The sequence below is a fragment of the Aspergillus brasiliensis genome, assembly GCF_001889945.1.
Source record: "Aspergillus brasiliensis CBS 101740 unplaced genomic scaffold ASPBRscaffold_1, whole genome shotgun sequence".
NCBI classification, from domain to species: domain Eukaryota; kingdom Fungi; phylum Ascomycota; class Eurotiomycetes; order Eurotiales; family Aspergillaceae; genus Aspergillus; species Aspergillus brasiliensis.
In genome coordinates, this window is record NW_027137442.1 from 2,805,861 (window position 1) to 2,829,220 (window position 23,360).

The window sequence follows — 23,360 nt, forward strand, 5'->3', positions numbered from 1 at the left end:
AATCTCGGCCTTCCGGCTATGCTCGGCTATTCACATCTTTCCCCCCTTCTATTTGGTCTGGGAATCCGGCATTTCCGTCCGCCTACTCTCTCCCTCCTTGCGCAGCACAAGCACACCTGCAAGCATCATGGCATCCTCCCCATCATCTCAAGGCTCTTTGCTAGTGCCAGATCCCCACAGAGCACCTCCGGGCAAGCGCCCGGCTACGACTAATGACGACGCGGACGATGAGAACCGACGGAAAGATCCAAAAATCACTAGGGCTTGTGATACCTGCAAGAGAAAGAAGATTCGCTGCGACGGTACACTTCCGTGCAAGAACTGTGCTAGACGAAAGCTGCATTGTTTTTACAACGCCAAGTACAACCGGGGTCGGCCTCCTACTCCACCTCCTTCCACAACAATCATCGAGCACCACGCCAGATGGCAAAGTGATCATTCAAAGCAGTCTTCTAATTCACAGCATCTGAGGGGGGTTACGCACCACGCCCCTGAGTCTTCAATTCAGTCTCGTGCATCACCCGAGGCCGAATATGAGGCGCAATATTCTGACCCTACTTCTGGATTGAATTTCCTACAAAGAGCATGGAAGAAACTGTTGACGCAGAATGATGAATCCGCATTATATCAATTGAACAGCGCCGGGAAAGACCAACTTCTCACTTCGGTCGGAGATCCCCCTTTTCATGTGGATGACGCAGTTCTAGATGATGTGATTCCAGCTGCCTCCACGGCGAGAGATTTGCAAGAATTCTATTTCGAAACGTGCGTGGTGACGTACCGCATGTTTCATCGGCAGGTCGTAGAAGGTTGGATGGAGATCTTGTTGAACAATCGACAAGAACGACGGCCAATCACTCATGCGCTAGGCAATTCCAGAACTGCAATTCTGCTTACCATCATGGCTATTGCGGCTCTACGCCGTGAGAAAATCAACGGGGAAAGATCACAAGGCGACGAGATGAGTGGCTTACGCACAAGTGATCAGTATTTCACCGCAGGCATGAGGTTGACTGACATGGAGACGGGCTTTCCACGGCTTGAATCCGTCCAGGCACGACTCATCCAAGTGCTCTATCTTCTTCAAACGGCTCGCATGAACAAAGCATGGTATACCTTTGGCAATGCATTTCATGTAACACTCTCCCTCGGCATGCACCGACGACGAGACCAGAGGAGAGATTTTCCTCTCCCAGGACATCCCCATAATTATATCATCGCGGAGTGCTATAAACGCACATTTTGGGTAGCTTACATCATTGACACATATTTGAGCATTGTGTTTGGCCGGCCTCGACTTTATCGAGACGAAGATATTGACCAGGATTTCCCTGACATGGTCAATGACGAGGACATGAAACCGCAAGGGCCTTCCATCTCAGATGATCCAGGCGATTGCTATATCGATGCTTTGATACTTCATGCTAAGTATAGTCTTATTCCTGTTCCATAATAATAATAGCATGCTTACCATAGTATCAGAATTGCGCAGATCATTGGGAAGGTATCACGAGAAGTATACTCGATCAGCGACTTGCCCAACCAAGATCGTCTAGCAGCTGCGCAGCGGTTATGTCACGATTTGCATGAATGGTGGGCCAGCCTGCCACCACATTTGGGTACAGTAAGACCGTCCACATTGATACCCAGCTTCCGACGCCAGGCCATTGCTATGCGGTTGGCATATTTCCATGCCCTCATTCATGCCAACCGACCTTTCCTTCTCAGTGAAGGAGCATACGAGAACATTGCCGAATGCATAAATGCTGCCAAAGATAGTCTAGAACTTCTCAATAGAATGGCCGAGGATAGTACACTATTTTATTCTTTCTGGTGGACCCATTATGTGATGTTTTGCGTGCTGGCTGTTGTCTATGTTTGGGAGATCCAACAAACCACTCGAAGCTCCTATGGCAATGACGATCAATCCCTGAGCAAGATCTTTGAACTTGCAGAGAAATGCTACGGCCATCTCAAGCGAGCATCAACAAGTCTATCACAGAACCAACGATACAGTTTTATACTTGATGAACTACGATCTGAAGCACAGAGATGCCGAAATGCGAGGGAAAGCCTGCAAAGTCAACTTCTAGGTAATATCCATGGTGTTGAAGGTGAAGGCCATGTTGCAGATATTGGTTTTACACTTCCGCAGGACTTGGAGAGTTGTGGTCCTCACACGGCATCCCTCCTCCAGGAGGGAACCATGCCCAGTGTGTTGGAAAATCTCCAATTTAGTGATTGGCTGATGCTTGACTCATCGGTATGTACAGCGTGTGCCACTTAATTGCAGCAAGCTAACCTTACTCTAAGGCCTTCTTGCCATTATCGGATACCAATTACGTCTCTCCCACAAACTTTCCTGTAATCGAATGAGACTGATCGTGTCTGGTGACCAATGGAACAAATACCGCGAAGTCTTCCCTTGACTTCCTACCTAGATAGATGGGAAGACCGGATTTCACGGAAAAGGCGGCTCAAGTCCGAGATTGCCAAGGCTGCTTCGTGAACGGCGCCAAACTTAAATAGCTACCCCGGATTTGCTGATCCTATATCTACCCCGTGGGGTGCCAAGAGCTGTCTTCCCGGAGCCCCATAAGACGATCTCGATTTCTGCCATTGATCACTTCCAAGATACACCCTCCACACCATCGAAATGTCTGATAAGGACGCTGCCGTGATGCACCTAGAGGACCTCCCAGGTCATGGAGCCTCTGCCGACGATATAGAGTTTCTGTCGAATTTTCCACCTGAAGCTAAGAAGAAAGTTTTAAGAAAGGTATTCATCGATATGGCGTTTTGTGGGAAGAGCTTACTGACGAAAATGATACTAGGTTGATGTATGGTGTTTATCTCTGTCTCGCTCCACTCCTTCAATGATGTGGTCACTGAGTCCCAAGCTAGATGAGACTCGTTCCGATGTTTGTCCTTTTGTACTTGGTGGCATACATAGACAAAACCAATATCGGTATGTCAGCCCCCGAAACTCCTTTGTTCCGTTTTTCACACTCAGCAGGCAATGCCAAAATCGAGGGCCTACTTCCCAGTCTACACATGAGTGGCATACAATACAACATTGCCCTGTCTATCTTCTTCATCCCCTATGTTCTAGCTGGTACGAGATCTTCGCGTACGAAAAGCAAACACGCACTGACGGGACTAAGAGGTACCAAGCAACATAATACTGAATCGACTCAAGAGGCCATCGCAGTATCTAGGGTTGCTAATCTTCTGCTGGGGCGTGATCATGCTTTGCACAGGTTTTGTTCGCAATTTTGCTGGTCTGGTGGTGATTCGATTTCTTTTAGGTCTTTTCGAGTAATTCCCCAGACACATGCGTTACTGCTTCCTCGTACTGACAAGCGTATAGGGCTGGATTTCTGCCAGGTGCCGTGCTGGTAATCTCGAAGTGGTACCTGCCAAGAGAGACACAAACACGCATCGCCATTCTCTACACATCTGCTGCTTCGGGTGGAGCTTTTTCCGGTCTTCTGGCTTATGCTATCGCCAAGATGGACGGCATAGCAGGCTACGAAGGTTGGCGCTGGGTTGGTCCTTTCTTGACATCTCTTCTGGTTTCACTCGCTTACATTGATATAAGATCTTCATCATCGAGGGTCTTGTGACAGTCCTCATGGCCATTCTATGCTACCTGCTCCTCCTAGACTCTCCGTCTTTATCTCCCAATTGGCTCACTCAAGACGAGATCCGATACCTCGAGGTACGACAGCTCATTCACAACAACCACAGTGGCCACCATGGCGGCTTCAACAAGAAGATCATCCTCAGCGTCCTGACCGATTGGAAAATTTACCTCCTGATTCTTGGTAACTGGTCCAACGCCGTCCCCAACTACGCCCTCAAATTCACCATGCCTGAGATCATCAAATCCATGGGCTACAAATCAGCTACCGCCCAACTCATGACCATCCCGCCTTACACCGTCGGCGCCATATCAGCGTACGGCTTCTCCGTGTTCGCTGATCGCTTCTCATGGAGAATGCCGTTTATCGTGATCCCCCAGTGCTCGCTCATCGCTTCATTCGGAATCCTGTTCTCCAAAGCCGCCAGCATCGAGAATAACATAGCCCTATGCTACTTTAGCATCTGTCTTGCCTGCTTTGGCATGTATCCCATTCTTCCGGGCATAAATGCCTGGAATGTCTGCAACATTGTCAATCCTCACAAGCGGGCTGTGGCGATTGGGTATCTCATCTGCGTTGGGAATGCAGGTGGGATCATCGGTAGCTATATTTACAAGGACAATGAAGAACCGCGGTACCCCACTGGCTATGGCACCTCGCTTGCGTTCGCTGCGGCTGGGCTGGTGGCTACCTTGGGTTTGGAGTTTTGTCTGTGGACGGCTAATAAGAAGAAGGCTCGGTTGACCTTGGCTGAAGTTGAGGAGTTGTATACGGAGGATCAGCTTCGTGATATGGAAGAGAAGAGTCCGCTTTTTAGGTATACTCTTTGAGGATTAACTACCAGCTTTGTTAATAGGTATTCAATTTGGGGAACAGTATATGCTATAACATGGACGCTATCACGTTGAGCTACACCACTCACCCCCTTTCCAGTCTCCACAGGAAAGAACGTTGCATGAGTAGGGTTATACCTAAGAGGGAGTTACTTAATCTCAGCTACTATATAATCCCTTCCATGAATTAAACTAGTACATACGACCACAGGGTGCGGAGAACAGGGCTTCCCGTCCGCTCAGCCGTACTTAAGCCACAGATGTTGAACGCAACAAACTGTAAGATGAGCCTTTTCTGGATTGCTGCTTTTAGGATGAGCAGTGCTAAGTTCCAGGATGGATGCAATTGATTTAGATGAGCAGTGTGAGCAGGATGAGTAGGGTAAATAGGTGGGTAAGTGGGTAGATAAGTGAGGGTGAGTGAGGAGGTAAACAAGTGGGTTAGTAATTTAGATCCTAATAACTAGCCAGAAATCTGTGAATATTAAAGAGGGCACTTAACCTAGTTAAATATAGTTTTTTTTCTTTTCAAGCAACTTTTCTCTTTTTTTTTTTTTCGCAGGAAATAATTGTAAAAGTAATTTTATATGTATTATTAATTATATTATATGACTAAAGCCTAGTTCTATCAGAGTAAATATAAAGAAAAATTGCTCAGCTCTATAAACTTGATAAAAAATATAGTTTTACTATAGAGTACCAGCATAATATAAAAGAAAAAGAGAATAAAATATATAAAAAAAAATTCCAGTGACTGAGGAATAGTATAACCATACTATTAAAAATTAGAAATTATTAGTTTTTAAATGATTGACCTAGCATAATAAATATTTTTAATTTTTATTAGATGGATATTAATATAGAATATATCTAAAAAGAAGTATTTTTTTTTAAAATTAGAGCTAGATCTTCCTATCTAAATCTTAAATTTTTTTACTGAGAGCTATATTTATTTATAGAAAAAAGATTTACTATCTTAGGTCTTGTTATCAATCCCGTTAGCTAGCTCTCAGATAGCATAATTGCCATATTCTGATCGAGAGTCTTCTACGGATCCTTACACTGCTGTCAAATCAGGACTGCCGTCCAAACGTGACTGTTGTCCAAACGTGACTAGTGTCTTCTCATGACAGCGATCATTGTCAACGGTTTTTAAGGCTACATAAATCAGTAAAGATAATTTTCCCAGCCTACAAATGTCAACACAATAGCATCTCAGATCGACCCATAATATTGTAGGAACATACTATATAGTCTTCCTAGTTGGCGATATCTCAGCAACCAAAGCCTCTAAAAACATAGATACATCCTGTACCTGTAGTGAGCTCCTCCATTACACTCGATAGATTATATTCAAGTTTAATAGGCAGCGGCCAGCTCTTACCACATTATCCTTAAAGATACAGGATAGTGCAAAGACTTGCGGCCATTAGTATAGCCCCGAAATTCAACAGAGGAAAAGAAAACGGGAAAAAAAAGGGAGGGGCAGAGGGGAGGAAGAGGAAAAAAGGAATGGCGGGGAGAAAAAGGGAAAGAAGGCCCTACCGAGCCTTCCTGCGAAGGGAACCATCTGTATCCGAGCTGAATATGTAAATCTGACCATTCTCTTTCAACCGAACCATGAGCGAGACATCCGCATTACACTCCTGGCAGAATTCAAACGCCTTCCAGAACAAGGTACCTCCTCATCGTTTGTGTTGTTGATGTTTTGCCTTTGGCTTATTGGACTGGCGATGACGGATTTTTCTAGGCTTTGCCATCCTGAGAAATTTTCAGCGACAGTAACAGGTAACAGGACAGAATAAGAGCGTGTACTTCGGGCGTAAAGCTTTGGAAGTTCAGGCCATTATATATTCCTATGCTCACCCTCCCCGCGCGACCGGAGTCTAAGAAAGGAAACGCAAAACATGTCTGAAACACAGAAGTGCATTCCAAAATAATCTCTATACCTCGTTTAGGATAGGCGGCGATTGCCTGCCGGTGATCTGGGGTGAGCGGGATCGGGATGAACTTAATCTCTCTACCTTCGTTGTGACTGGAACTACTGAAATCCTCAAATTACGTCAGAGCTAGAGACAGTCACGTGCACGGGGATGTCGGAGATTGTTGATACAATGGCAGCAAATTAGACATAAATCCAGGCAGCGGCTTTCAACTCGTTGGCTTTGCTCAGTTCTTTTGCTGAACCTCCCATGTCCACCAAGCTCCAAGTCCTCACACGTGCCTCGCCTCGGCGCGGAGAGTGTTTGCTTTACTCTGAGTCTATTAGCCGACTTTCTTTTCCAGCTCTTTTTGTTTTCCAACGACTCTTAGTTTGTCGTCTCCTTTATCATGAGAGAGTCAGAGTTAGAATTGGCAGGGTGCTCTGAGTTAAGTGGGACATTTTTGTTTAAATGATGGAAGAAGCATCTGAGACAACTCAGCGCGTTATTAAGGGAGTATACTATTCCCTTCTGGGATGATCGACCTGCCAAGCCTCCTTCCATATCTTTGGGTTACAAAAGTAGAAGGGATATTCAGAGTATAAGCGATCCCCAAGCAAGCTCAACGAAGGACCCATGTTATGGCGTGGGTTTGTGAGTGATATGTTGAATCCCCTGCCTTAGGGGATTGTGCCTTGAGATTTCCGGCTGGATAATATTGCGGAATTCGTATAGGAGCCTGCTCCAATTGTTGACCTCCGTCGCTCCGAACTATGTTATCGGTTCGGGAGGAGAGCGCGTAACCGACACCAGAATATCGCTGTGCAGTATCGAAGCGTGGGGCTCGAAGTGATTGCGTGTGGCTTGCTTCCATTAGCCCAGCAGGCTTAGAGACACCAATGCGCTTTCTGTTCCAGCCACTACGGGTGCCTGGCGAAGCGCCAGATAATTAGATTGGAACCGTGGGCGCTTCGGACTCCCTCCCAGATCCTTGGGTCAATTCCGGTCCATACTGTACCGCCCCGCTCTTATGCACCCTGTGTCTGGATCCACTTAATGTCTGAACACTTCGGCGTCCAAATGCTTTGGTGTCCGGACTCGCCTGGTGTCTGGACTCCCTTCGTGTCTGGACACTTTAACGGCTGGACACTTCGGCGTCTGAACAATTTAGGGTCTACACACTTTGTCGTCATGCTATGATAAACTGTCGATACGTAATGTTATCCCCTGGCCTTGCTCTATCACGGGCATGCGTACGCTTCGGGCCAGCAAGCACTAGCTTCAGAACGTGACCTCCTGCCGAGGGTCTTGCTAAACCGTTACCAGCATTTCCTCGCTTTCAAGAGGGCAAAGCAATAGAGGCTGTCGATGTACAGAAGGATGCAATACCGGTGTAACTATTTTTACTTTGGAGTTGTTTGAAACCTCCTTCGAAGCGGGGCTAAACCGTAAATGGCATGTGCATGGAATATCTATAATCGGCGTAACTTACCGCTAATGTACGGAACTGTAATCCGGAATCTGCATGTGGCACTGTACGTGCCTTCGATGATTGTTTCCTCATTGTGCCTAGTACCACCTTGGAAAAAAGTTGTGCCGCCGACATGAAAATTACACCCCACATATGACATCATGTGCGCCCCTTAAGTAAATAAAGTGAACGCGCGGAACCCCCATGCTGGATAGCAGGAAGCCAATTCGCCAGAAGATTGCCCCGTCGTCCAAGCGCGTTCGCATAGTTCTTGTGAGACGAGCCGGCGCATACCCCATGATTACAAGAAGCAGAAGCAAAGCATTAAGGATAGAGAAAAGAGAAGTTTCCTCTTCCTTCTTAAGATGTCGTTCCTGATTACGTGCGCGGACTCTAAGATCGTGTTGCTCTGTCTTGATCAGACTGCCTGCAGTCTTATTCAGTTCCAATGGCTCGAAGCAAACAAAGAAGGCCGATATTGACTGGAACAGCTTCCTCCAGCAATCCGCCTAACCAACCTCCCCGGATTCTCTGGTAACCCTATTCTTCAAGAGAATATGCAAACGCGTACTCTAGAACTGATGTAGTCAATACTTTCGTCAACGTGTGAAGCTCTTGTTCATCTATTCCGACCGAAATTCGCAAGAAAGGATCTGAATTTTCCGCCATAGACGAGCTGGCAGAAATCCTGGACGTTGAGAATCCAAAGCTAACTCCCTTTGTTATGGGAAAGCCCTCCCTCGCCGAAGCACGGAGAACCAATTCAATACACGAGTCGAGACCCTCTTTATTGTTCAAGCCGCTGTCAAGGAACTCAACAGTTACCAATCCTCCCCCGTGTTCCCATCCATAACGCCGCCACTCTGCTGGAAACGAGACCCTGGCGATGTGCGAGATGTGTTGTGAGAGGCCCTCAAACAGTAGCTCAGCATTCGAAGTGAGCATAAGCAGCCGAGATCGGTAGAGCTCAAATGTCAAATTTGGTAGAAGTGACAGGCTCCGCCCCATCATGACAGTTCCGGTGTCACGGCGGATCTTCCTTAGGCGCCCATCCAGATCACTGCTACAAATGACCAACCCAGCCATTTGTAAATCAAGGCCTAGCTGGCAATATTTGCTGGCACTCTCATGGGAGAGAAGTGTTGGAGCATGCGGCCCTTGCGCCCAGTCAAACACTCGAAGCCCTCCCGAGATCATGGTGCCGTCGACGATGACGATCCTCTTTTCCCACCCCGGCCGTATAGATACTTGCCGGAGAAACGCTCTGATGTCTGTAACCGGTAGCCCGACAATGTTGGCCACTGGGTCCACAAACACAGCTCGAGCATTGCGCTTCTCGGCTTCTCGGATGATATCCACCGCATCGAAGCTGGAAGCAGAGCAGATGTGAAACAGATGCTGATAACTGGAAAGCTGCTCATTGGCTTCGAAATAAATATACGGAGGCATCACGATCGTGTCACCTGATTTTAATCGTTGTAATAAATACTGCAAGACCACCTGGAACGCCGCCATTCCGCTCGATGTGAGCAACAATGAGACAGGCGCGGATAGTGCCGGCCGCAGAGCCCTTAGAACCATTAGCTCAGCTGCCCGCAGATCGTTGTCACCGTAACGATCATAATTGCAAAGGCTTTGGTCTTGCAATACAGTTTTGTGGAACCATTCCCGAGTAGACTGGTCATTGGATGCAGCGGCCCTGCGCATGAGAGAGGAGGCCGCTGAATAAAGTTGGAGGAGGACTCTATATCGCTCTTCCAGAATCCAAAAAGGGGTACTGTCCTCTGAGAGAGTCCCAGTAAACTCGGTTGCGAGATTCTGCAATTGCTCGATCAAGCCGCTGAGTATAGCCTCAGACCATTGATCTGTTTCCAGGCCAAGGTAGGACGAAAGTTGCCTTCTTTGATGGACGGTTCGCAGAAGGTCCTCCATCGAAGTTCCAAAACTGACCATTAGAGCTGCTACCAGGTCTCTCGGTTCTTGGTAGGTTCTTCCACTCATAGCATCATTGGTCCAGGTGTGCATAGGTCCTGTGGGACTGCTAAGTTGCACCTGGTAATGGTTAGCAACCGCCAATTTGTCGAGGGTCCCGCCGATAGCAGAGGGATTGATAATTCCACGGAGACCCAGTTTTTGGCGCATACCGGGGTCGATGACATGGGATACGATCGATCGGGCGACATTGCTAGAAGAAATATTGCCACCGGTTAGGAGAAGCAGCACCTTTCCTTTCAGATGTTTGATGGAATCGGGCCCGTCGTTTAACAGGGCTATGGTTGCCGCTGAAGATCCCTCTAGTAAGAGTGACTGGAATCGTAAAGCCTGGGATATAGCTTCCTGCACAGATTTCTCTGGAACTTCGGCCACCTCGTCGATGAGGGTGTCAAGGATATTCGCGAATGGAGTATCCCGGACAAGCTGTACTGCAAGTCCGTCACAGAGGGTCGGTTCTGTGGGCTTCTGCAGACTCTGCGACAGCCTTCCCCTTTCTCCTCCGAGGGCGCGACCAAATACCTGCGGATGCACACAAATGACTTTTGTAGACGGCGAATGGACAGAACACCAGGAGGCTACCGCCGCAGCCAAGCCGCCACCGCCAAGAGGGACGATAACGTAATCAAAATTGCCTGCGTCCTGGAAGGCCTCAAACATTAGAGTGCCAGCTCCAGCAGCGACACTAATGTTGTCGAATGGAGAAATATATTCGGATTGCCTTGCCTTCGCTGCGTCATAGCTGACATTTCCCTGACCCTCTTTCTCTATCCGTATGGCTTCTTTGGTGGCCTCAGCCAAGTCATTGCCGTAGAACACAAGATGAGTGGCATCGTTCATGATCCGTTTTGATTTAATTTCGGAAATATTTAAAGGAGCAATGATCGTGGATTCCTTGCCCAAGGTTTTTGCTGCCCTACAAATGGCTAGAGCGTGGTTGCCGGCAGATGCTGTTATGACTGTCTGTGCGCTGCTAAGTTCTACGGCATTTAATGCCCCGCGAAACTTGAACGAGCCCGTATGCTGATGGCATTCTAGTTTAGCCCATACCTCTTGCGATGGTTTAGCCATCCAATGGAGTGGGATTGTCGGCGTATGTACAACCCGGCCGTGGAGCCTATGATACGCATCTCGGATTAACTCTCCCAGTTCTCCAGGCCGTATCTCGCTCTCGTTTATCCAGGACGACGAGGCTGATGGACCCTGGGGAATTGACATATTGAGTGGGAAGTTCATAAACAGAAAATATCAACTGCGTTACAAAGATCGTAAGGCGGCGGATGTCTCGATGGGTGACGTCCTGTTACAGTCGGTGCTTGTGTTCTGTTTATATACAGCATATTATTCCATAGGTCGCGTATCCCGGCTGCAGGCGGAGTTATACTATAGTGATGAATCATGACAATTAGCCATTCCCAGAAAAGGGTCGGTCTAGGCGTGCTCTTGCGATGAGGGTCACATGGGAATTCTCTTTGATGAAACCTTAAGGGTAGCAGCAGACTGCTTGGTACTCGTCGTATGTCATATCGTGACAGGAGTCTTATGCTTGTATATGTTTTCTACATGCGGTTCCAAAAGTACTTAGAAACTGGGAAATCGTTGAAGTTACTCAATAAGCATGTTACAGGGAAAAGCCCATGGTAGTTAAGTTGTTAGCTGTGAGCTTATGACAAATAAGCGTGCATGGGTCCTTGTTTACGAAAATCTATTCGTTTACTAACTTGTAAATATTTTACGGAACGATACACTGCCGGTGGTGGAAGGGCGTTCTTAATCTGGAGAGCTCGACCGAGCCAGTCATGATTGACACATACTATTTACCCATTAGTTTATAGAATTTAAACACAATTAGGGAGGACTTGAATATCAGACTCTGCTCACACACGTAACGGCTCCCACGACCCTCAAATTTTAACATACGGCCAAGTAATGTTACAAGTGCTTCCTTCACGTGGTCAGAGTTATTTGGAATATGCGCCAGAAGATCAAATACCTGTATCAGGCAGGTTCGTCCTACCCGTTCGCATGGTGGTGCCTAGGCCTAGTTGTCATGACTGTCCACAAGAAAAGAAAATGGAGGCAGCGCTCCTTGCCAGGTTGTATTTAATGAATTCCAAAGTAGCTGGCTAGAATTCATCGTACGAATTCGGTTTTTTTACGTTTGATTCAAGGCTAAATAAGTTTTTTTTTTTCCTTCTTTGTCACCCTTATACCACTCGGGATTTAAGGTATATAAGAAGAATTTGCACGATTTTGTAGGCAAGAAAAATTAGCTCTTACGGTGTTACTTTGACGATTTTAGGAATTGAGCCATTTCCCTTCGTAGTCGGTCATTCTACTGAATGTTTTGTTAGGTTGCAAATTTTGATGACAGATACTGGTTACCGAAGCTTTGAAGGACTAATGCGGCAGATAGTAGTGTTTCATTCAGTAATTGAATCTTTGCATATGACACATCTTCTGGAAACCGCGGCTCCGATCAATACGGCTCATGCATTCAACAGTGTGCCTCATCAAGTCTTATAGCATGCGCACATTCTTCAGGGCTTGCAGTTGATAACGTAGTAGAGGTTGCGACTTGCTATGACAGCCGGACGAGACACGCTTCAAGTCTATCACAGCAAACAGAACGGGGTTTTGATAATTTTCTACTCAGCATTTTACACGTGCTTTCCTGATTAGGCTTGCGTGACGTGGAAGGGTCATCAAGGAGCTGAAACAGTAGGTTACGTTACATCGCCCATTTGAATGACTATATGCCCTTCATGCCGGAACCGGCTCTCGAATCTAAATGAGGTCGGTTCAGATACCGGATGCTGGTTTTTTAAACAGTAGATAAATGTGGAATAAGTATATTTATAGTGGAGCCGCCAGGCAGTCATTTTTTGGCACCAGTTCGGACTCGTCTCTCGGGATCCTTCTTTGAATGGCGATTGCACCGCCATCAGCATATTATTTTGGATGCATTATCCCTCAATGGATTCAAGAACGCCTAACCCGCCAATGGCCTCTGTAAAAGGGACTGAGCATGCTCGCGTGGTGAGAGAGTTTTTGCAAGCAAACCCTTTTGTCGAGTTCATCCGTTGCCAATGGCAGGACCTGTCGGGTATCCTAAGAGTTAGAGTCGTGACGAAAACTTATGCAGTGGAACTTGCTCTCGGAAACAAGCCCCTTCGAAGTGCCCCGCTGTCTCTTCACTGCTTGGCCGATAATTCCTATCTCCCATTTTCACCGGGCGTGCACTATCTATATCCTGATTGGACCTCACTACGGAGGACTACCGACAATTATGGAATGGTGATGTGCGCTGTTGTCGAGTCAATAACCGGGGAGAAGACTCTCAATATGGCTCTCTGTCCTCGTCAGACACTGACAAACGTTCTCCGGGCGGCCTCAGACCAATACGGTCTACGCTTTCTCGTTGGGTTTGAAATCGAATTTTGCATTGTCAGTGTGTCATCAGATGGGGACATTCTGCCTGTTAGCTCCAAAATAGGCCGGTGTGCAGCACTCGGCATGCGAGAACCTCACTTCAGGATTGTGGAAGAATGTGTGCGAGAACTTCAGAAGGTCGGTCTGAAGATAAATAGCTTTCACATTGAAGGCAATAGCGGCCAGTACGAGATTCCTCTGGCGCCACTCCCGCCCATGCAAGCGGTAGACCAATTGGTACTTGCGCACGACGTTCTGAAAACAACTGTTGCACGGCATGGCTGCGTGGCCACAATGTCGCCTAGGCCAGCAACTGGCCAGCAAAGCAATGGACAACATGTGCACATCTCTCTGGACCATACAGGTAATGAGGAGTCATTCTTAGCTGGCTTGCTCGAAAGCCTACCAATGCTCTGCGCCTTTGGTTTGCCGTACGAGATATCATATGAGCGAGTTAGGGAATTCGAGGCTGGGAGAGTCGTGGGGTGGGGAACCGAGAATCGAGCGTTCCCGATTCGAAAGATTGAGAAGGGTCATTGGGAACTCCGATTTGTGGATGCCACTTCGAATATGTACCTGACGTTATCTGCGATCATTGGCGCTGGTATTCGTGGGTTGCAAGACGAGCGATTTTGCCGCTGGCCTGATGCCTCTATACGGAGTCCAGAATCCCCTTTCCGGGATCCTATAGAGTTCCTTCCTGTTGACTTTGAGAGTGCTTTGATGCTGCTGGAGAAATGCATGTCATCTCTAGACAAAAGCATTGACCGCAACATTATTCGACACTACCTTCGCGTCAAGAGGCAAGAGCTATCTAGGCTAAGGACACAGGAAGCGAAATCCATCAGAACTCTGCTTGCTCTGTTGTTTTAGGGTCATGGGCTCCTGTGATAGTTTATGAAGGAATCTCGTTGAATAATGCACTGGACTTTCACGGTCGCTGGCAAGCAAGAACACTCTCCTTCCGTGTTCTAGTGGAAATATCCAGTAAAAGGAAATATATGTTGAATATTGAAAGAAAGTGCTCGGGCTTCATAACGAAGGGAGAGCAGAGGACACAAAATGACTGGTTTGGCAATGTTTCGAAAACGCGTACTTCTTTTCGCTTCGGCGCTAGCACGATTGGGGCCTGAAACCGGACTTCTAGGAAACGGGACATATAAAATGTATTATTTAGGTTAAAATTTCTAGATAAAGATCCGTGTTAGGCGAATTTTTTCCTAGCGGACAGTAGCCTTTTGGGTCTGGTGCTGTACCATCCATGTAACATAAATCACTACCCAATGGAAACTCAGCTTTCGTGGGTCAGCTACCATCGGATCGGTTACATGGGAAAGTGTGACGTCTAGATAGACGTAACGACACCAGTAATCGACGCAGCTGCCCTACCCCACGTCTGGTGAGATTTATGAGCAGATTTGTTGTGTTCTCAACCTTTTCTCCATCAGCTTATCGGTTTATCGCGAAGTGCTCATCTCTGTATATGTATACGTGTGTGATTACTGGCCATCGACAATATGCGAATTCGGCCAGCCCTTCAACAAGACATTCCCCTTCTGGCGCTTATCGGAGCACAAGCATTTGGGAATGATCACATATATGCGCACTTCTATCCTTTCCGCGATGTCTATCCCAGAGACTTTTATGAGGGCATCCTGATGACGCTACGGAAATCATTTGTGACACCTGGCCATCAGATTCTTGCTATTGAACTTGAAGCAAACGATCTGTCTTCATGTATCTCCCCTCAGGAGCTTTTGCGGTCAAGATTAGTTGGATATATGACATTCGTGTGTCATGGTTCATCAGACCAGAAGGCAGCTTGGAACACAGACACGACCGAGAAACGTAATAACCATCATTTTCGACTTTCGACGTTGATGTTCTTGCTGGGCTAAATACTTCAGCAGGATTACAGCGAGAGCTGTTAGCTATTCAAGAAGCCGAAATACCGAATCGCGCTGTGTCTAAAGAGAATATCGCCAACTTCTATAACGAGGAGCGGCAAATCTTGGGGGATCTGGGAAATTCGGTTGAGTGTCCAACTCTAGCAGTTCTTCCGGAATTTCAATACATGGGTTTCGGGTCTCGTACATTTGAACACGCACAAAAGATCATCTGGGAGAAGGGGATGGAGATGGTTTTGGACGCTTCCCAAGCTGGTCTCCCCTTATATCTCAAGCGAGGGGCAACAGTTGAGGGCCACGTACATTTGAAATCCAAAATAGAACGAATTGGGAATCTAGAGGTCATGCTACCGGAGGTTTCTGTTCCGGTTATGCGGTCTCGGCCTCAAAGATCAAAGATGATGCTGTGATAGGTTAATCAGTTTAGGACTTGACGAAGGATCAACAAGCAGAAGGGAAGGCCTTTGATTCTGTGAGCTGGATACCAGATGTCCGTCAGAGACGAATCCTTTCCACCGTACTTGATATTGCAATTTTCCTAGAAGACTTAAAAGGGCATCTTGCCCCCTTCCTGCCGGACTGCTCTCTTGTTTCTGCGGACTACTCTTTTCTAACGTTACAAACGGTTTGCTTTTATACCAAGATGAGACAGCCCGCGTTGTATTGAGGTATTACTTTCGGTTATTAAATAGAAGTTTGCTGCTGCTAATATTTATTTTCAGTTGCCAGGCTTGAAGGCTCAGAGGATAATCTAATTTTTAATAATTTTAATAATGTCTCCCTGTCTGAAGAAGAGACTGAGATATATATGTCTTAAGAAAGCTTTGATGGTTCTTCTGAGAATTCTATCTGTATTTTAAATGAGGCTACTGTTAGTATGAATTTGGAAAGTTAAATAGAGGACAACACTGCTGTATAGTATCTGAATAGCTTGCTTCTTTACTCTGTTGATATTCTTAAGGAGAACATGGAAGACTTTTAGTTAGAAAGTAAGTATATTATTGGTATAGAGTGTTCTCTTGTCTATATATATAGTGTAATTACAACTGTATTTGACTCTTCTGAGCTCCCTGTTTAGTATTTCAAGGAATGTAGATTCTGGGAGAGTCCTGGAAAGTGACTGGCAGAGTATAACTTCTGTAGGGTCTCCATATATCTTGACTGTGAATTCTATTTGTATTCCTGAGGGAAGTGTGGAGGTTGAGCTATAAAAGAACTATAGTAATGTTATGGTTTCTGGCTTAAATAGAGAGTGCTGTAAGGGCTGTGTCTGGCTCTTCTGAGATCCTCATTTGTGATTTAGAAGTTCTGGCTCTAGTTGATGGTATATACAGCTTGCCTGACTTGCAGATGTTTACTGATATGTTAAAGCGAGTGTGCAAACAGAAATCCCTCTGTCGGGGAACAGAAAATACATGTATGGTATGCGTTATGATTAGAGATTCGACACCTGTGGCGGTGCAGAGTGAAGATGGCATACTGAAAGGATTGAAAGCTGACAATAACCCCCGAAAGAGGAAACCAGAGAGCGCAATTCCGGAATTGTTCCAACAAGGAGGTCATTAAGAGTAAGGGCAAATAGACAGACATGATGTGGACAGCTCACGAATCGTTTAGCTACGCATGCTCCAAAACCGTGGGCTTGCGCGTGCGAATTACTCGAAATAAAAATAATGCATGTATGGGAATGGTTGTTGACAAATTTATTGCTGCAAGGCTAGGGATCAAAATGTATGACTCACCGACCTATTGCTGCCTCATAATACCATATTCGATACCTCAATGGGAATAATCTCCACTGCGCATGTCTACTTCTCGGCTCCTGTATGTGAACCCAGCTGGAATGCGTTTCAGCGTTCTATTATAGGCTGCTCTACTGCTATCTGTATGAAACCAAACTATCGGGCTGAGATGATAGTATCCACGACGTATAATACTTCTGGATAAGAGTTGTTGATTGCCCGAGCGCCGCCTTTATCGGCGCTTTCTGCCTGGCGAGTCCGCCTCGCTAGTAGCTTGTTGGGACCAGTGATACCAAAGCCAACAATGATGAGCCAGTTTCGGAGGACGAATTCCCCAATATTATTTGGGATGAATTTAATCTTTTGGATGAAGAGTATAGTACTCAAGTAAATAGCCTTGAACCAAGTAAGGAGAGACTTAGTAAGATATCTGTTATTCTAGAAAAACCTTTATCAGAATTTAGTAGAGAATATCTAATGTAACAGGATGAAAATAAGGAAAATCAAGGATTTAATAAAAATAATATTATTTATTAGTTAGATAAAATTATAAAAGAGTTCTCAGAGAATCTAGTATAATTCTATCTATAATTCAAGAAAATCATGCAGCACTGCCCATATTAAAATCTGAAATATTAGAATTTATAGTAGAGTGGGCTATATAATATAATATATAAAGAATAGGATATATAAAAATATTTATTCTTATATTTAGATAGTTCTATTTTTTATACTCGATTCTATTATCTTTAAATAACTATATATTTAGAAGCTTAGTAATACAATACTTATTTATATTTATTTATAAATAGCTATATAGCACTATTCAGCCTTACTTTTCTTCTTTTATTTAAGACCAGTGTCAAACCCTAGGATCGCTTCCCTGTTCCTGTTAGCTTAGCTTCACTGGTATACGTACCGTCGAACTGGATCGAGGTGGTATCAGGCTGATGGTCTATCTAAAGGCAACTGGTCTTGAACAAGAGAAGAGAAGTAAGGCTAGATAGTGCTGCGCAGCTATCCGTAAGTAAGTGCGGATAAGTGTTGTATTGCTAAGCTTCCAAACATGTAGTTACTTAAAGACAAGTTAATTTAGCATGAAGAACAGAACTATCTAAGTATAGGAATGAGTGTTCTTATATATTTTATCCTCTGTATACCATATTATATACTATCCAAGGTAGATTGATGGTCGATCTAATCATGGTTTGAGATCCTAGTATACCCTGAGTATACCTTCAATGGTAGATCTGATGGTAGCTGATCACATGACTGAAGGCCGTTCCGGGCGTCGTTCGCTTAAATTAAGATTCTACTTAATAAGAGTTGCTGATTGTCCGAGCGCTGCCTTTACCAGTATTTTCTACCTGGCGAGTCCGCCTTACTAGTAGCTTAACTAGTAGGGATCTGTAACATTACTCCCCCTCCTTCAAGGTTTCTTATCCTCAAGAAATATAAAGGTGTGTATTCCCCCTGTGCATGTTAGCTGGGTCCCTCAGTTTCTTTTCTTCTCTAAGGATGGGTCAATATGTCTTGCCGTCATACTAATTGTGACCGAGTGAAAGAGCGTATTCGTTAGTCTGACGAGATTTGTGAGAACAGTCATATCATTGAAAACTCCTACAAATATTACTTCCTAAAAGGCATTCCTTGTATCATGGATTCAAAGAGTTGAAATTATGCTGCTTGCACTTGTCATGGTTAGAAATGTGAGAAATGTTTTTACAATGATAGGGAGTGGAATGAGTTGAAATGAAATCAATTAAAAGTATAAAGTGAACTTGCTGAGGCCCTAGCTGAGTAGGCTTATATCTCTACTAAGGTAGCTTATTTATTTAAGCAACAGCAGTTCCTAAAGGATCATGGTGAGCGGATGTTAGATCACGACTTGAATATATTAGAGCGGTTGGATGAGGAGGATCCCCCTAGCACCAAGGATCTCCAGGAGCTGGAGTATCTGGCTAATGAATATGATACTGCTCAACTTACTGTTGTGTCAGATAACTCTAGTCTGATTTAGTTAGTTGGTTCCCCTTCCTTTTGGGCGAACTTTGATCTATCCGCTGGTGGTACTGTTCCACAAGCCGGTGGTAGCCTGTCAAATTCTTGATAGGTTCCCATGTATTTTCTAAGGTATTATAGCCTTTCTATTTTACTAAGTAATGTAATTTGCCGCTAATCTTCTTATAGTCTAGAATCTTTTTGACTTTATATTCTTGTTCAGTGTCGTTGTCGATTTCTATGTTTTCTGCGATTCTAGCGTTCTTTGGTGCGGGTTCTAATAATGAGATATAAAACACTGGGTAAATTTTATTTATTAATTTTAGTAGTTTTAGCTTGAAATTGACTAGTCCTTTCTTTTTTTTGATGATAAATGGTCCTAGTTTGTGGTGATCAAGTTTCTGGCTTGGTTGTTTTGTCTTGATATTTTAGTAGAGTAGGAACACTTTCTCCTTCCTTTTTAGGTTAGGTTCCTTTCTGTGCTGGTGATCGTAGTAGATCTTGCTTTGTAGGTTCATGAATTTGATGTTCCTGGATAGCTGAGTGTGCATGTATTTGGTGAATGTAATAATATCTTTAGCTATGTCTGCGACTGGCTGTTTTCCCAGTGGTGATTTGAGAAATCTTAGGTGGTAACTGTAGTTTGCATAGAATGGTGAGACTCCAATTATTGAGTGACTGGCATTATTGTATGAAAATTATACTATAGGCAGCAAGTCTACCCAATCATCCTGTTGATAATTGATGTAGTGTTTTAAATATTGCTTGATTGTCTGGTTAACCTGTTCAGTTTGTCTATTTACTTGTAGGTGGTAAGCCATCGTTATTCATTCTTTAATTCTTATGAGATCTGTGAGTGATCTCTAAAACTTTAAGGTAAACAACTTGTCTCTATTTGATGTGATGTACTTTGGCATCCTGTGGTTTGTAACAATAGTTCCCAAGAACAGTTCTGTTAACTGTATTGCTGTTATTGTTGTTTTGCTTAGTATAAGGTGAATGTACTTTGTAAGGCAATTGGTAATGACCGTGATGGCGTCATATCCTTTTGATTCGGGTAGTGGGCCAATAAAGTTAATTATTATCTATTTTTATGGTTGTTGTGGTGCCTCTTGTGTTTATATTTGTCTGTAGGGTTAGTGCCTTGCGGGCTTGTCCCTGATGCATGTTTTACACTGGTTGATATAATCGTGTATTTTTTATTTGAGATTTGGAATGTAGTAATTCCTTGTGATTAGTTCTGTAGTTTTTTCAACTCCTAGGTGTCCCTTTATAGGTTTATTATAGTATATAGCCACTATTTCCATCCTCATTGTGGTTAGCACGAAGATTAGTCTATAGAAGTAGGCTAATCCTTCCTTGTTAATGGTGAGTTTGTTAGGTGAGCTTTTGCTTATTTCTTGGAGTGTTTTATTGTTTTTGGTGGCTTCAGCCAATCTTCTGGTAAGATTGCTGCTAATCTCTAATGTTGCTGCGAGATTTGCCTTATTATAGCTGATCATTCCATTATTATTCTGTTTTAGGATGGCTGGTTTGATAGCCTTTTCTCCTATTTCATAGTCTGGTCTGTGACTTAGTGTATCTGTGTGTCCGTTTTCTGTTCCCTTGCAGTATACAATATGAAAATTATATTGTGATAGAATTTCTGCCTATCTTGCCTGTCTTCTAGTCAACTTTTTGGTTATTATGAAGTAGGTCAAGTTCTTATAGTCTATTTTTATGATAACTGTGTGCTTTGCTCCTTCAAGGTAGACCCTCTATTGCTTGAATGCTACTATAATAGCTAGCAATTCTTTATTATGGATATTATAGTTAAGTTCCGCTTGAACTAACTTCCTTGAATAGAATGTAATTGGTTTGGGTTTTCTGTTATCTCCTAGCTGTGTTATATGCATGCCAATAGCGTAGTCTGATGTATTAGTTTTGATTGTAGTTTCCTTTTCTGGATCATGCTGCACTAGCACTGGTGACGTAGTAAGTCAATATTTGATGTTTTTGAATGCGCGCTGCTGCGGTTCTTCCTATTTAAACTCTTGCGTCTTTTTCATGAGTTTGAATAATGGCATTATGTGGATGGTGTATCCATCCATAAATTATTAATAGTAATTGATTAATCTGATAAACTGCTGAAGTTCCTTTAGGTTCTTAGATTGAGACTAATCCCTGATTGCTTATACTTTAGCTTATTCAGTGTGGACTCCTTCTGTAGATATCCAGTGTTCCAGGAATTCTGTCTCTTATACATGGAATTCACATTTCTTCAGTTTGCATCGCAAGTGATATAGTTATAACTTGTGTAGAATAAATCTTATATGCCTAACATGTTCTCCCTCGGTTTTCGAGAAGATCAAAATGTCGTCTAGATATATAATTATAAATCTATTGAGGTATTCTTCTAATACTTTATTAATATATCACTGAAATAATGCTGGCGCATTAGTGAGCCTGAATAGTATGACTAAGTACTTATAGTATCCATACTTTATTTTGAATATGGTTTTCCATTCTTTACCTTCCGCGATATGTATACGATAATACATATCTATGATATTAAGTTTGGTGAACCACTTCGTTCCTCATATCTTATTCTAGATTTCTGAAATCAAGGATAGAGGGTGCCGATCCTTGATTATGATTATATTGAGTGGCTGATAATCCATATATAGTTATAAACTATTATTCTTCTTTGGTATAAATAGGACTCCATGTCCTACAGGTAATTTTGATGGTCTAATATTTTCTTTTATTAATTAGTTATTAATATATTCTTGTAGTGCTTGCGATTCCTTTTCAGATATCAGGTAAATCTTCTTGTATACTGGTGACTTTCCTTCTTTAAGAGGAATAGTGTGGTCATGCTTCCTATGCTAAGGTAATTCAGGTTGTTTTAGCTGTTTGAATAGGTTCTTGAACCTTTTATATTGTGGTGGGATACTCAGGTCGCTCTGTATTATAGCTAGAAGCTCTTGTAAATCTTTTGGTTTTGAGTTGTCGTGCTCAAGTCCCTACTGGTTCTAAGTCCCTAGTTTTGTATTATTAGTCCTATATCCTTACTCCTGGGTGTCTATCCCTATTGACTAATACACATGAGTCTAATCTTTGTTGATGCTACTGAGGTATAATTTGTAGTATCCTTCTAGTATGTCCAGTGCCTATCCCAGTAGGTGTACTAACTTATTGATTTATAATGGCTTTATTACCGCTAGTATCTGTTTTATAATATTTAAGGTGCCACTTTCCTCTGAACTTTCTCTGGTGTTTGGTGTATTAGGCTTCTATAGTGTTTTTAATCTCCCTATAGATTGCTTAGTCCTCGCTCTAGTCTTATGTTGGTTAGCGGGCTGTATAAATCTAGATTCTATGCCTAGTCCTTATTGTCTTAGATATTTATAATTTATAAATTAGAGACTCTCAGTCTTCTAATTAATCTGTAGGTTATGATTCCTAAGCTATAGAATCCCTAATACGATGTCATACTGTCCTAACGGTGTCATATTAAAATTTATATATTCAAGATAACCCATTACAGCCATAGGTACAGTCCCTGACTTAACTATTAATGTAAGAGTTCCTAGATTCTCTCTATTTAGTCCTGTAATTGGTTCTAGTTTTGCTTTCTATTTTCTGAGTATTCCGAGTCGTTCTATGAATTGAGGGTTCATAAAGTTTCTAGTTACTCCAGAGTTAATAAATACTAGAGCTGGTTGACCTAGTACAGTTACTTAAATCTTTAGATGTCTTCCTAATTTGGTGGCCGCCAACTACTGATCTAGCCAATTAGGTTCTGGTTGTTTTAGGTGTTTCTTCAGAAATTTTGAGCTTTTAATTTTTATTGCATAGTATATCATACACTGATCGTCGAAACATGATAGCCAATATATGAATGCGTAATACGGGTGTCGCTTGTATCCTATATATAAATAATCTAGGTTCATGCATGGATAATAGTTCCTCTTAAACTTTATTATATTAGATATTTCTGGCTTGTATCCTGCGATGTACTTCTGGTTATGATAAGTGGGACATGTGTTAGTATAGTATACTATTTAAAGGAGTTCATTGTGTTTCTTATATTCTTTAAAGTGTACGCACAAGCACTCCTTATTATTGCATAGTGGGTATGTCCCAAATACTTATCTTTTCTAATTAACTATATATAGTTGCTGGTGATAGTCCTCGTTATTCTAATTATATACTGGGCATATTTCTGGGTGAAGTGGATATCATTATATATATTATTTCCATGTCTCATCCCATAATTTCTAGTATACTAAATTCTAGTGTAGGCAATGCTGCATGAGCTTCTTTAGTTTAGGGTAGAATCGCGCTGGATTCTCTAAAAGTTCTGTAATAATGAGGTCCAACCAATATGCGATGTCATCTTTATCTAGTTCCTGGTTTTCCTTATTTTCGTCT

At 43.5% G+C, this 23,360-nt stretch overlaps 5 protein-coding genes across 5 annotated transcripts; 4 read left to right on the plus strand and 1 right to left on the minus strand.

Moving 5' to 3' along the window:
- Positions 1-127: 127 nt before the first annotated feature.
- ASPBRDRAFT_191064 (Zn(II)2Cys6 transcription factor) lies at positions 128-2,376 on the plus strand (the record flags this gene model as incomplete). The annotated part of the gene is made up of 3 exons (XM_067620319.1): positions 128-1,428; positions 1,483-2,263; positions 2,314-2,376. The coding sequence occupies 3 exons, from the start codon at positions 128-130 to the stop codon at positions 2,374-2,376; spliced, it is 2,145 nt and encodes a 714-aa protein (XP_067485034.1).
- Positions 2,377-2,516: 140 nt separating this feature from the next.
- On the plus strand, positions 2,517-4,681 carry ASPBRDRAFT_248878 (putative MFS transporter). Its single transcript, XM_067622102.1, has 7 exons — positions 2,517-2,779; positions 2,835-2,840; positions 2,905-2,968; positions 3,017-3,115; positions 3,165-3,318; positions 3,371-3,548; positions 3,602-4,681. Exons 1-7 carry the CDS (start codon positions 2,657-2,659, stop codon positions 4,472-4,474), a joined length of 1,497 nt encoding a protein of 498 aa, XP_067485035.1. The 5' UTR covers positions 2,517-2,656; the 3' UTR covers positions 4,475-4,681.
- A 3,272-nt stretch (positions 4,682-7,953) lies between these two features.
- Positions 7,954-11,143, minus strand: ASPBRDRAFT_37035 (uncharacterized protein). Its single transcript, XM_067623635.1, has one exon. It carries the CDS (start codon positions 11,078-11,080, stop codon positions 8,411-8,413), a length of 2,670 nt encoding a protein of 889 aa, XP_067485036.1. The 5' UTR covers positions 11,081-11,143; the 3' UTR covers positions 7,954-8,410.
- A 1,614-nt stretch (positions 11,144-12,757) lies between these two features.
- Positions 12,758-14,449, plus strand: ASPBRDRAFT_37036 (uncharacterized protein). Its single transcript, XM_067623636.1, has one exon. The coding sequence runs from the start codon at positions 12,839-12,841 to the stop codon at positions 14,165-14,167; it is 1,329 nt and encodes a 442-aa protein (XP_067485037.1). The 5' UTR covers positions 12,758-12,838; the 3' UTR covers positions 14,168-14,449.
- A 362-nt stretch (positions 14,450-14,811) lies between these two features.
- ASPBRDRAFT_61290 (uncharacterized protein) lies at positions 14,812-15,681 on the plus strand (the record flags this gene model as incomplete). The annotated part of the gene is made up of 2 exons (XM_067628294.1): positions 14,812-15,142; positions 15,205-15,681. The coding sequence occupies 2 exons, from the start codon at positions 14,812-14,814 to the stop codon at positions 15,609-15,611; spliced, it is 738 nt and encodes a 245-aa protein (XP_067485038.1). The 3' UTR covers positions 15,612-15,681.
- Between the last annotated feature and the right edge of the window lie 7,679 nt (positions 15,682-23,360).

What these genes read in the sequence shown, in the direction of transcription:
- ASPBRDRAFT_248878 (XM_067622102.1), top strand. Translation starts at nt 2,657, where the DNA reads ATGTCTGATAAGGACGCTGCCGTGATGCACCTAGAGGACCTCCCAGGT. An exon ending in TTTCTTTTAGGTCTTTTCGA is followed by an intron (nt 3,319 to 3,370) that starts GTAATTCCCCAG and finishes ACAAGCGTATAG; the next exon opens with GGCTGGATTTCTGCCAGGTG. An exon ending in GCTACGAAGGTTGGCGCTGG is followed by an intron (nt 3,549 to 3,601) that starts GTTGGTCCTTTC and finishes CATTGATATAAG; the next exon opens with ATCTTCATCATCGAGGGTCT.
- ASPBRDRAFT_37035 (XM_067623635.1), bottom strand. Translation starts at nt 11,080, where the DNA reads ATGTCAATTCCCCAGGGTCCATCAGCCTCGTCGTCCTGGATAAACGAG.
- ASPBRDRAFT_37036 (XM_067623636.1), top strand. Translation starts at nt 12,839, where the DNA reads ATGGATTCAAGAACGCCTAACCCGCCAATGGCCTCTGTAAAAGGGACT.